The sequence below is a fragment of the Podarcis gaigeae genome (assembly GCF_964106915.1).
Source record: "Podarcis gaigeae genome assembly, chromosome: 13".
NCBI classification, from domain to species: domain Eukaryota; kingdom Metazoa; phylum Chordata; class Lepidosauria; order Squamata; family Lacertidae; genus Podarcis; species Podarcis gaigeae.
Genome location: NC_139689.1, coordinates 21,854,225 through 21,868,047, shown reverse-complemented (window position 1 = coordinate 21,868,047; position 13,823 = coordinate 21,854,225). Strand labels below are relative to the sequence as shown.

The 13,823-nt window shown below is 45.7% G+C and overlaps 1 protein-coding gene across 2 annotated transcripts; it reads left to right on the top strand.

The window, feature by feature from the left end:
- The first annotated feature begins 2,233 nt into the window (after window positions 1-2,233).
- On the top strand, window positions 2,234-11,520 carry CLN3 (CLN3 lysosomal/endosomal transmembrane protein, battenin). Of its 2 annotated transcripts, none has more exons than XM_083710393.1 (16): window positions 2,234-2,391; window positions 2,512-2,597; window positions 2,695-2,785; window positions 3,607-3,709; window positions 5,282-5,341; window positions 5,432-5,511; window positions 6,152-6,237; window positions 6,610-6,682; window positions 7,389-7,532; window positions 7,649-7,779; window positions 8,095-8,144; window positions 8,646-8,714; window positions 8,833-8,888; window positions 9,018-9,111; window positions 10,218-10,358; window positions 10,798-11,520. In XM_083710393.1, the coding sequence occupies exons 2-16, from the start codon at window positions 2,549-2,551 to the stop codon at window positions 10,915-10,917; spliced, it is 1,347 nt and encodes a 448-aa protein (XP_083566519.1). In that variant the 5' UTR covers window positions 2,234-2,391; window positions 2,512-2,548; the 3' UTR covers window positions 10,918-11,520. The 2 variants fall into 2 exon arrangements, with proteins under 2 accessions (XP_083566519.1, XP_083566520.1); XM_083710394.1 differs by having other exon boundaries at window positions 2,237-2,391; window positions 2,701-2,785.
- The last annotated feature ends 2,303 nt before the right edge of the window (window positions 11,521-13,823 follow it).

Below are 13,823 nucleotides of genomic sequence, written 5' to 3'. Positions count from 1 at the left end.
CTCAGAAATATGGCTCCAACATAGGATTAGACAAATAAATGGAAAAGAAGAGACTGAGAGGAAATATGATAGCTATCTTCAAATATCTTAAGGGATGTCACATGGAAGACAGAGCAAGCTTCTTTTCTCCTGCTCTGGAGGGTAGGACTCGAACCAGTGACTTCAAGTTTCAAGAAAGGAGATTCCGACTAAAGAGGCAGAAAAACTCTGACAGTAAGAGCTGTCTCCCCTAGGGCGGTGGTGGACTCTCCTTCCTTGGAGGTTTCTAAGCAGAGGTTGGATGGCCATCTGTCATGGATGCTTTAGCTGAGATTCCTGTATTGCAGGGGGTTGGACTAGATGATCCTTGGGTCCCTTCCAGTTCTATGATTCCATGTTTCAAAATGCAGGATAAGGCTATCAAAGGCTACTAGCCACAATGGCTATGTTCTGCCTCCACAGCTGGACATTGTGTGAAGCTTGGGCTACATACACACAGCACACTTTTAATGCACACGACTTTCTCCAAAGAATCCAGGGAATTGTAGTTTGCTAAGGGTGCTGGGAATTGTAGCTTGGTGAGGGGTAAACTACAGTTCCAAGAATTATTGGGGGAGTCATGTGCTTTAAATGTACGGTGGGTGTGCAGCCTAGAATGCCTGGAGTACTAATAGTTACAGCTTCAAATCGCTCGCATATATCTTCTGCAGGGTTGTGTTTCCTGAGAGGAACCAGTTAAGAATAACATCTATTTCCTCTGGCCTGAGTGCAGAGAGAGAGGTCACAGATCAAGGAAGTTCCGTAAACGTAAAGTCCTTAAAATAAAACTCATTGTTGGTTTGTACAATATAAAGATCCTTCGAGAGAAGACTTCTTCAATCCAGAATCTTTAAACAACTTGTAAAGGGCCATTTTCTTTAGGAATGCAGGAAGGATTCCAGCATCTAAATTAAAAAGTGGGACTTCCTTTGCAGTTGATCTGGAAAAATATGGGTGGTACAGAGATCCACAGAGCTGTAGTCTGGGAATGCCGCACTGTCCCTCAGAGAGCAACCAAAATCCCAAATTCTGAACATAGTAGGGGATAATATTTTTTCTCTCTTTCAGAAATTTACCATGTGGAGCAAAGCTCGTCCCCTCATCAGAATATGGCCCCCTATTTATTTATTTTTTGCCCTGGTCTGCATGAATTGCATGTGCATGAAAGGTCATGTATTTAAGCTCAGGGTAGCAAAGCACAGACAGATTTATAAATTCATGTGTATGTGACAAATTCCAGAGGGGCCATCAGGTTTGGCTGCAATATATTGTAATGGATTGTTCTGAAGTAATTTCAGCACCAGATTAAAAACAAAATTTCCCCAACTCCCCCTGCCCGCCCGCCTGCCATCCTGTCCTGTATTTTGTCAGAACAAAGTTGGCAACCCTGCTTGGGATGACTGGGCCCCCCACGCTTTTACTTACTTTTTTAAATGTTTCTGTTCTGGAAGGTACTAAGGAGTCTGTTTTGTTTCCGGTTTACTTTGTGATTTTTCTCTGGTGCTGTGGTTTCTGCTATAATTTTAAATATATACATTCTACCGTAATTCAAGTGTTTTGAATGGTCAGGATAGAGGGATGCAAATGTTTCAAAATAAAAGACATGGCAAAACTCCGCAATTGGTCACTCCATTAAAAACATGCATGCTTTTAACAGAGCTCGTGTAGAATGCCTAATTTAAAATTATAACGAAACGATACAATACGATAATCTTTATTCTCGTTGTCCCATACAGAATAACGAAATTGAAAAAATCTACATCAGACATTTTAAAACCAACAAGCCTGCTATCCCAACTATCCCAGCCTGGTTAACTCCCTTAAAACTCTGATACCCCATAATTAAATACAATATACTCCCACAGAGACTACTTTACACTGCGTTTAAAACCAAAATCGCATTTGGATAAAAACTGTTTCTCAGGCGGCTAGTTCTAGTCTTTATAACCTGTACCTTCTTCCAGAAGGCAGAAGCTGAAAGAGATCATTACCGAACCTGTTCATACTCATTTGCAGCTACCCGATGAATAGCGTTATTGCAATAAATTTCTGACAATCACGCTCTCCCGGCAGAGGAGATTGTTGTTGTAAAGCAGCCATGTATATTGAGGGCAAATCTAGCTTCATTACACCGGCTAGTTTGCCAGCGTGTGCTTGCGTTAATGGATGGCTTTATCGGCAGGGCACACAAGTGAGGGCACTGGGAGCAGGAAATGGCATCAAACCCGGAAGCAAAGTCAGGCGGCAACTTCAGCTTCACATGACAGCCGCTTAAGAGGAAGCTTCTTGGATCTGTTACGCCTAGATATACAAAGAGGGGCGGTGATGACCTAAAGCTACGCGGTGATGGTCTAAGGCTCCGATTTCTTAAAGGTACAGAAAGAGAGACTGGTGTGTGCAAGAGGGAGAGGATATCTCAGTGTAGTTAAGAGGTTTCTAGGGCAGCTATGGTTTCTGTTTTTATCTATGCCCCCCCCCCCATTTTTGTTATAGGTAGTCGCCCCCACTACCCCATTCTGCCCTGCCTGCCATGGGACCTGCTGGGAGTCTGTGGCATCACATCCCGAGTGATTCTGAAGGTGAGTCTTCTTTGCTCCCATCTCTCACCCCCCCTTCCCATTCAACACCCCCACCCCGTTTTCTTATCTGACTCTGCTTCTCTTCCACCCCCTCAAGAAACAGGGGAAGATGAAGATGCCTCACCCTCTGCCGAGCCTGAGACCACCCTGGATGCCTGTAGCCAGTGGAGGAACAACGTGGGCTTCTGGTGAGGCACTCTTTTTTATTTCCAGTTTTTCTAGGCTACGTAGCATGAACAAAAGCAGAACCTCCTTTCTTATTTTATTTAAAGCAGCTTCTTTGTGGCGTTATTTCTTGAACAATGACAGCTCGATTAAACTCAGGTTTCTCTTTCTATGCGTTGGTGCATTTTGCTGTATGCTCTGCTGACACTAAACGGATCAGATTTCCTTTTCTTTTGATCTCTTCCCTTGTTGCATCCTCCACATCTGAGCATATTGCAACATACTGGAGGGCTGTGTGGGGCTTGCTGTAGCCAGATTTGTACGAACTCTCACACACACCCCCCAAGGGAACTGAGGGTGTGGGGATGCCATTCTGGGCTTTCAAAAGGGACTATAGTCGAAAGCAGGGGTCAGCAAAAATTTTCAGCAGGGGGCCAGTCCACTGTCCCTCAGACTTTGTTGGGGGGCCAGACTATTTTTTTTGGGGGGGGGGAAATAACCCAGAGATGCATTTTAAATAAAAGGACACATTATAATCATCTAAAAGCATGCTGATTCTTGGACCATCTATGGGCCAGATTTAGAAGGCGATTGGGCTGGATCTGGCCCCCGGGCCTTAGTTTGCCTACCCATGGTCTAAAGGCACGATGCAGCAACCTTGCTGAAGCTAGACAGAACTGAATCTGGATGAGAGGCTGCTTGGGAGCAGGGAACCTTATCTATGCCCCCTTGAACTCTGGCCTGGAAAAAAGGCAGAATAGAAATTAAAGAAATGCTATGATAACCCTGACTCTCCTGTCTTGCATTTTTGGGTGCTCTGACTTGCCTGCTTTCCCCTCCACAGGTTGCTGGGACTCTGCAACAACTTTGCCTATGTGGTAATGCTGAGTGCTGCCCATGATATTCTCAGCCATCAGAAGGTGCCAGCAGGCAATGGGACTGAACCAGTGAGTATTCAAAGGAGAGGAGTACTTGAGTGTTTGTGTATAAAACAGAGCAAGAAACAGATTGTACTCGGTGCAGGAGAAAGCAAGAGAAAGTATCTGAGCCTGGATGAGAGAGATGAATAGAAAAACATCTGTATGCCAGATCTGGTGCATTAGAGCAGTGTTTCCCAACCTTGTGCCTCCAGCTGTTTTTGGACTACAATTCCCATGATCCCTTGCCACTGGTCTTGCTAGTCAGGGATGATGGGAGTTGTAGTTCAAAAACAGCTGGAGGCACAAGGTTGGGAAACACTGCGATTAGAGCCTACACATGCACAGGACTGTGGACTGTGGCAGAGGGTGCATCACATGTGTGTTCGAAAGATGAAAAAGGATTATTTGGATGTTGGTACTCCACTAAGGCTGGCTCTAGCACTTGGTTAGCCAGGGCCTTTGGATATTTGAAAGGCCTCTTAAGATCAAACTACTCTAAGCAGAGGGGAAATTTCAGGCAAACGTGAAGGCAAACATCTCAGAGCGTTGGATCTGACTACAAACAGATTTGCTCTGTAAATTAGTGGACTAGTAAGTGGGGGAAATACAGAGCCATTCAGATATTGTACGTGGCAAAGAAGGCATTGGCATGCCATTACGCTGCTAGTGAGCACATGCACTAATCGAGAAGATTGTGACATTACCCAGTGCTAGCTAAGATGGCAGCAGTACGTAATGGCACTCTCCACCTGGGCCTTGCAACATGACCAGGGAGCCCTATACAAACCAGCCATGCTGGTTGCTGATATTGGTCATAAATATGAGCAGTATGTTTGACAATGCCGTTTAGTGGTGCTAATATTGTACTGTTTAGTGTTTAGAATAGGACCAGGGAGATCTGGGTTCAAATTTCCACACAGCCATGAAGCTCACTGGGTGATCTGGAGTTAGCCTAACCTACCTCCCAGAGTTGCTGTGGAGATAAATGGTGGGGGGAGGGTAAAATCATGTTACACTGTCTCTAAACTCCCATTGATGGAAAGTTGGACTAAAAGCATAATAAAAAGTGTCTGAAAATCTGCAAAGGTCAAACTAGACATGACTTCTAACTGCATTTTTTGAATCCTTCAGACTTCAGACTGGTCATGTATCTTTCTTTGCAAAAAGCAGCTCCAGGGGCCCCCTAATCTTTCCCCCCTCTCCCCGTTCCAACCCCCCCCCCCAGCTGATATTTGCCCCTATTCTAAAAATCAAGAAAATGGCAAGGGAGAGAAGGGTTAAAGCTGGGTTGAGGAACCTGGGACCCTCCAGTGACCATGGTGTCTGGGGCTGCTGGGAGTTGGAGTCCAACAGCATCTGGAAGGCCATAGGTTCCCATCCGTGGATTAAACCCTGCCTCCCCTCATACTGCAGCCCTGATTGGGATTGTGACCCAAGTATGGAACCCCAAAGTGGGTCTTGAGTCCATGGAATGCCCGATTGAATAAGTTATACTTTCATACTGGAATGAGGAAAATCTTGGAAAACAGATGGTGAAATGATGGCTGATGAAATTATTCTCTCCTACATTTAACCTCTTGTACCCAATTGCTCCCTCAGACTCCCCCCAGCGTTCCTGCAAACGCTTCTCGGTACGACTGCAATGCCATCTCCACCGGGGTAAGTGTCGGGTACGGGGAGATGACAGGGGCAGGTTTGAGTGTGGCACTACCTACTGGCTCACTCCCATCTCTTTGCTGCCCCCTATAGGCCGTGCTGTTGGCTGACATTCTGCCCACCCTTCTCATCAAATTCAGCGCACCTTTTTGTATCCACTTGCTCCCATATGGGTGAGTTGGCTCAGATCGCTGGAAGCGTCGTCTGGGTAGATACCAAATTCCCTCGTAACGCAAGACGGAATGTGCATGTGCGATGGACATACAATTTGGCAAAGTGTATTTGGAACAAAATCGTATAATCCATGGAAAAGATAAGATGTTAAATTACATTATGTACTTGCGGCCTTTCTGTTACCGTATACAGAAAAATATCTTGCCTTGTTATTGTGAAGTAATATCCAAGCCAAGAGTTGCTGGGAATTGTAACTCTGTGAGGGTCAAACCACAGAGCCCAGAATTATTTGAAGGAAGAATGAGCTATGAATGTGCTTTAAAGGTATTATGTATAAACAGCCCTAGTAGTCACGAGGGGTTGTTTTTGTATGTGACATATGGGCAAGAGGCATAGCTGTCAACTTTCAGATTTGAAAATAAGGGATCAGCAGCCTCACCTGTCCCAGGGACAGTCTACGGGATGTCTAACAATCCGGGATAGCTGCGGGAAGCAGCGGGAAACGGCGCTGGAATAAGGGAATTTCCCGCAAAAAAGGGAAGGTTGAAGCTATGGCAAGAGGCTTTATGGTTAGTTCAGGCCTCATCCATTTGCCTATCTTATATCTCACCCCCCCTTCCCTCACCCCACCCCTCACAGCTTGCGTGTCATCATCTGCGTCATCACGGCCTGGGGTAGTTTCCTCGTGGTGGCTTTCTCCACAGGCACAGTCCAAAGCCTTGCAGGTAAGAAGCATCTTCACGGGAGATGGGGTTGGCGGGGTGGGGGGCAGGCAGGTAGTCCACAAATTATGGCGGGGAAACCCAGGGAGCTTGTCACCCTTCTTATTTATTGTTACAGCCTCTGCAGCTGTTTCTTCTCATTCTTCGAAGGCACGATTTTACCAAAATTGTGGGGAGCAAGAGCATGAGGCTTACGAGTTTTATATTGCACCACCCATATCTTTCAAGCTGTGACTTGAGCATATATGATCTCTTGCTTTAGAATCGCTGCCTCTTAATAGCGTGCTCCAGCGGTGAGGGCCAACAGAAAAGAAGAGGGAAGCATCAGCATGTTTTGTATTGACTGGGTCTTTCTCCACCTTCTAATTGCTGCAGGTGTCGTGCTGGCCAGTATTTCATCTGGCCTGGGTGAAATAACATTCCTTGCGCTCACGTCTTTCTTCGACAGGTAACTAAAAGGACACAGTGGCTGCAGGGTGGAGATTTGGTAGTGGGGTCAGATGCATTACTTGCTCAATGGGTGCGGTCTGTTTCTTTAGATTAGGGATGGGGAACCTGTGGCCCTCCAGATGTTGATGGACTACAGTTCTCATCATCCCTGACCATTGACCATGCTGCCTGGGTTGATGGGAGTCCGAGTCCAACAACATATAGAAAAACCACAGGTTCCCCAACCCACAAGGCCTTCCTTCCTTCCTTCCTTCCAGCCATAGGGCTTTGAAAGAGGAAGGCAGATATAACATTTTTTTACAGCCACAGGTTCTGTTTCAAAGCATCCTTGTTTTGCCTTTGATCTGAAGAAACAGGCTCCACAACCTTCCAGCTTAGTTGCTTTGTACCACCCCAGCAACTTTAGAAAAAGATACTTTGTTGGCCTGTTTTTTTGTTTTTGTTTCATTTTCACAGTGAAGGGTGGATATATATTTAACTAAACAAACATGCATACCTATCTGATAATGATAATAAAAATCAGAAAGGCCTGGTGTATAAGGGGAGGGACAAGATTGACAGCTGGGCCAGTGTTTGGTTTGAATAAATTTGTGCAGTATTTGTCAGTTAGGTACTGACACTAGGTCTGGGGGTGCTTTCTGGTACCCAGATATCACCCCCATTATGACTCATGTTCTTTCTGCTTCTCTCCCCACCCTTCTCAGTGCCGTGGTGTCTGCCTGGTCTTCTGGAACAGGTGGGGCTGGCCTGCTAGGGGCGCTTTCATACCTTGGGCTGACAGAGGCAGGCTTGAGCCCCCAGCACACCCTCCTCCTCATGACCATTGTTCCGGTCATCATGCAGGCCAGGTGAGGACTAACTCTCTCATATTAGGTATCTGCTTATAGCAGTAGAAGTTTAAATGATTATTCAAGGCCCCTGGGCTCCTTGACCATTTTCTTCTTCCTCCCCACTTTCTCTATAGTTATTCTTTTGTGCTGGCTCCACCCCCCGGGGCCCCTCGCTGCGGCTGGGGCAATCGTCCACAGAAGTCTCTACGTTCTCCTTCCTCAACTCAGCAGCCGCTCCTTGAGAATAAAGCTACACTTCAAAACAGTAAGCAATCCCTTTACTGGCGGGTTCACCTTCCTGTGGTGCCACCTATTGCATATAAGGGACAGGTTAAGTATTTATACCCACAATGCACCTTGTTTATCTTAAGACTTTATCCCTGGGAAGAAATGCTGTCACAGCTTCTTTACCCATGACGCACTGTGCTCATGCCAAGCACAAGAGAGAGTTGCTCACAGATATTGCTGTAACTCTTCATGTAATGTCCTTGGCACTTGACTATGTACAGATTTTTTTCACAATTATTCCAATAAGGTTGTTTTATGCTGTCTCGTTTCAACCGTCCTTTTCTTCCTCCAGAGACACAAAGCCCTCAGCTCAGCCTGCAAGAAAAGGGGCAGGTGGTCAAGGTAGGAATCAGGCTCAGTATGTGGTTTTTTGGTTTTTAATATGAGAGAGGGCGTAGGATATTTCGGAGCACATGTTTAAAGGTGTCCATATCACAGATCGTATCAATATAAGTTTGCGTGTAAATATGTCCCTATTCTAGAGGAAATCAGGGTTATAATGCGTAAAATGGATGCGGGGAGAATGCTATTCAATTGCTAAACAAAGGCCAGGTCTTGGTTCTTCATGGAATTTATCTGGAAGCCCTTCTCACTAATCCCAGATGTAAAAGACCTCATTGTGAGTTTACCCCTCACCTTCCCAGCACCCTTAACAAACCACGGTTTCCAGGATTCTTTGGGGGGGAAGCCTTGTTCTTTAAATGTATGGTGCAAATGTGACCCCAGTAGTAAAGGGTGCTGTTTGTGAAGCCTGCATTACTCAAGGCGACCATATACCTCTGATTGACTCATGGTTTCATGGCCTTCTCATGATGCACTAACATGTGCCTTCTCTGTTACTAGGGTCTCTTAAAATACCTCATCCCTTTGGCTGTTGTGTATTTTGCTGAATACTTCATCAACCAGGGCCTGGTGAGTAGTGTGAAAGTTGGGGATGGGTGGAGACTTCTTTACCAGGGAGGTGGAGCTAAATCTTCTGATCCATCGCCATTAATGGTCCTCCCCCCCCTTTTGTCTTCTCCTTCCTTAGTTTGAACTGCTGTACTTCCATAAAGCTCCGTTTACTCACGCGCAACAATATCGTTGGTGAGTGAAAGGTTGGGAGGTGAGACGAGATGGGATTTTGGAACCTCAGTCTGGCTTGGGTTGGTAGGTTAGACTAGAAAAGTGCTGGGAGCTAAAACTCCTGATTCCCCCCTCCCCCGCCTCCTATAGGTACCAGATGCTCTACCAGGCTGGGGTCTTTGTCTCTCGTTCCTCCGCCAGCTGCATACGGATTCGGCACATATGGCTCCTTGCAGTGTTACAGGTAAAACATTCCCCTCGCCAACAGACACCTGCATGAATGATTCCTTTCTGCTCTTCTGAGACATGTTCATCCCCCCATTTCTGTTATAATGCTGATGTTGCAATCCAAGTATTGTGATCCTTCTCTGCCAGTGAACGAATGAGGTTGTCTTATACGGAGTCACATCCTTGGTCTATCTAGCCCAGTTTTGTAGAGTCTGCAGGGAAGCCTTGCTATCTGAGCTCTTTTCAGCTGGGGATGCCAGGGACTGAACTTGGGCCTTTGTGTTTTGCTTCTGAGGTGGAGGAATGGGGTCACTCCTCCCACCTGCTTCATAGGTGGGGCTATGCAAATGACTTGGTGTTTGGTCTGCTTCAGTGGGAGGAGATTCCACCAACTGGGAGGAGATTCCACCAGTTTGTCCCACCTGCTTTAGAAGCAAGAGAAACTAGACTTCTGTGAACCTTTTGGAGCATGACCACACATTTATTGCACTGCAAATTGTCCTTCTGGATAGGCTGGCTTAGTCTCCTGTTGTGCCTTTAAGAACTGCCTGAGCAGCAGGAAGGAGCAGGCTAATGTCCGTAGAGCAGTGCTGAGTCTCTTATTTTGATCTGTTTTGAAGTCTCCTACCCTTGTAATGTGGGACGCGGGTGGCGCTATGGGTTAAACCACAGAGCCTAGGACTTGCTGATCAGAAGGTTAGTGGTTCAAATCCCAGCGATGGGGTGAGCTCCCGTTGCTCAGTCCCTGCTCCTGCCAACCTAGCAGTTCGAAAGCACGTCAAGTGCAAGTAGATAAATAGGTACCGCTCCAGTGGGAAGGTAAATGGCGTTTCCGTCCGCTGCTCTGGTTCGCCAGAAGTGGCTTAGTCATGCTGGCCACATGACCCGGAAGCTGTACGCCGGCTCCCTCGGCCAATAAAGCGAGATGAGCGCCGCAACCCCAGAGTCGGCCACGACTGGACCTAATGGTCAGGGGTCCCTTTACCTTTACCCTTGTAATGTTTTCCTGTCCTGCTTATAACCCATCACTGCCACCTTTTGCTCCTTTTCCCACAACAGAACATTCTCCTCTACTTGTCAAGGTCTTGACATGTTATCTCTTTCTTCCCCTCTCCAACCTAGTGCCTGAACATGGTGTTCCTCTCGGTCGCTGTGTCCAAAATGTTTCTACCCAGCATCTATATAGTTTTCGCTCTGGTACTCTACGAGGGATTACTGGGAGGAGCTGGTTACGTGAACACTTTCCACTGCATCAGTGAAAAGGTGAGCTTGGCGGGGGTGGGGGGAGATGGTGGCCCAATGGGGAAGAATGTTAATGGAGCACCCAGGAGGGTGAGACTTCAGTCACATGACTGAGGGGGGTAGAGAAAGGCATATCACTCAGAGCTTCAGAGAGATGAGCATGAGGCCAGTTCCCTTATTAGGAGGGAGCAAGGAACAAGCAAGTGGACCTCTTTTAACCAGTTAGAGGTGTGTGTGTAAACACCTCCTTCCTCTTTCCCCTTCCCCTGCTCCAGCAAAGCCTTTTTGTGTTGCAGAAGACACTTGGGGGAGGGAAGCAGGAAGCAGGTGCCTGAGAAGCTCAAAAGAAAGGTTACAGTGACTAGGAATAGTACCTCCCATTTTCAGAAGACATAGCAGAGGATCACTGTCTAATATATATATGTGTATTCTCTCTCCTCCTTCCTCCCTCTAAATGCAGAGCAAGCCGGAGCACCGTGAGTTTGCTATGGGAGTTGCTTGTATAGCTGACACGTTGGGCATCTCGCTTTCAGGGGCTGTTGCTATCCCTATCCACAATCATTTCTGTCGCCTCCCTTGAGGCCCACTTCCCAGAGGGACCAACGGATGCCTTGACTTGCCACATGCTTGTTTCTGAATAGTACATTTCCCAGTATGGAGGAGGGAAAGACACTGGGATGCATGTGCTTATGCCCTCCTCCTCTGGCTGTCAAAAGAGGAGAAAGGAGGCACGCGGAATTGAGGTGTCAGCTTTTGGCATTAATTTCCTCGTCTGTTTTGATTTTGGAGGGCATTTTATTTTAACTGAGCCTGAATGGGAATCTACTTTTATCCCACGTTGCACAGCAGTGGGGGGGCTTAATCAGAGCACACAATTGCAGATGGATGGGAAATCATGTTCTGCAGTTTGTAGGGGGAAAACATGTGAATGTTGCATAAAATAGGTCACACAGCACATCCTTGTGTTGGGCAGGCGGAGCAGAGGAGGAATATTTAGAAGATCGTGCAGAAATGGGATGTGCAGCTGCATAAGTGCATTAATAACTATAGATAAATATGGAAGGAGGGAATGAAGATTGTTAGGGTGAGATGCACGCTCAATTCAGAAAGGGGCAAGGATAATAATTTTGCACAGTGATCAATTTCTGTCTCAAGCTCAATCAATAAACCAGTCATATTTCAATTATTGCTCTGTTGTTGCCCTTTTTCAAAGATATACCAATTATGGTACGGGCTGATATGTTTGGGGGATTTGTTGAGACAGTGGTTAGAAGTAGTGAGTGGAAGTAGCAAGGGTGCAGATTTTGGTTCAGAACATTATCCGAAAGCTTCCTAATGGGAAGAGCTTTTTGACAGTGGGAAATGCTGCCTGAGGAGGTAGTGGTGTCTTTTATTGGAAATATTTAAGTACAAGGTGGACACCCATCTGTCAGGAATGCTGAAGTTGTAAGATTCCCACACTGAGCACAGCTGGACTAGAGGATACCCAGAGACTCTTCTAGCTCTAAAATCCTCCCCAGCGTATACATATTTGTACAGAATGAAACATATTTTAAGTAAGGTTTTTAATTTTTGTCGCCGGGGTAGCTAACAAACAATAAAGCCACAATAATGTAGGAGTTAAAGAGTGTTGGAGATGCGAGTTCAAATTCCTGCTCACGTGCAAAGCTTACTGGTGACACTGTGTAAGTCACTCTTTCTCTGCCTAACCAAACAAATAGTGTGGTGGGGATACACAGAGAGGGCATGTGTTATTTATGTAATTAAAGGTATTTATAAACTGCTTTAAATTTCTATGCCACCCTTCATCCGAGCACAGGGCAGTTTACAATACAGTTGTACCTTGGAAATCGAAAGGAATCCGTTCCGGAAGTCCATTTGACTTCCAAAACATTTGGAAACCAAAGTCCGGCTTCTGATTGGCTGCATGAAGCCCGTCAGACATTCAGCTTCTGAAAATAGTTTGCAAACCGGAACAGTCGCTTCTGGGTTTGCGGCATTTGGGAGCCAAAACTTGAGGAACTAAGCTGTTCCAAAATCAAGGTACAACTGTATTAAAAAAATACATAATGTAGCAAGCAAAAACAATAGCTCACAGTTTAAAAGGCCATAGATTGTTTAATTAGCCAAAGGTCTGGGAGAAGAAGACTGTTTTTGCCTGGTGCCTATTTTTTATATATATTTCTAAGCAGAGTGCACACAATATACAAACCAACCTAATAACATGTTATTGACACCAGTCTGTCTCGGGAGACAATGAAGAAGTGTGCCTTTTGGGGGTGAAGACATATTGTTGGAAGTTTACTGTGCCTGCTGCGGCTGTAGAGACCGATATGGGAGAGACATGTCTTGTTGCAGCTCGGGCAGGTAGCAGGAAAACAAATAAACATAAAAATAGAGATCTAGTAGTGACACAAGTTCCAATTTTCTAGAACAAGGAATGCCTGTACATTACCATATGTCTTTGTAGGATATCCAAAGCAAATTATGCTTCAACGATGTTCCAAAGTACAAGGACAGCAGCTGAAAATGCTCATTTGTGCGTCAATGCTTTTCTGATATTATACAGGGTGTTTTGCCGCAAGTAAAATTTCTCCAGATGATGCAAGTGATCTTAACAGATCTATGCAAGGGCAGACAATCTTTCATATGAGCCTGGTCCAGAGTTCTTAAGGCTTTTTGCGTTAGTAAAAATACCCTGAATATGGCCTGGGAGCCATATTCCCTGAATATTGCCTGGGAGCAAATGCAGCTCCCTTGGCACAGGTGTTGAGCCCAGAGGTTATTGGAAGAAAGTCAGGATAAATAGATGGAACAGTTTAGGAAATTCCTAATTTAAGCCGTTGTGCTTTTAACTGGGGTAAGTGGTGTAAAGGTTCGACTGCGTCACCGTCGATGACTAAAGCAGTGAAATGGTTATTTTCCAGAAAATACGGTACAGAATCATTGCTCTGAAGCACCAGCACGGCGAACAAAACGACAAACATTGCCTTTGCAGTTACAGATAGGTAGCCGTGTTGGTCTGCCATAGTCAAAACAAAAAAATTCCTTCCAGTAGCACCTTAAAGACCAACTAAGTCAGTTCTTGGTATGAGCTTTCGTGTGCATGCACACTTCTTCAGATACACATCTTCAGACTGTGTATCTGAAGAAGTGTGCATGTATTCTTCAGACTGTGTATCTGAAGAAGTGTGCATGCACACGAAAGCTCATACCAAGAACTGACTTAGTTGGTCTTTAAGGTGCTACTGGAAGGAATTTTTTTGTTATTGCCTTTGCAGTTAAGGGCACAGGGCGTCACAGCATCTCTATATGGACTACAACTCCCATCATCCCTTTCTCCAGGTCACTGCCGCAAAGTTTAAGACCATAGAAATTAAAATGTAGAATCTCTCTCGGTAATCATGGAAAGCGACCTCTGTAGTCGTGATTTCCGCCCCGCCCCCACCTTCGGAATGTACGAGTGGTGCCGCTCTAGAATTTAGC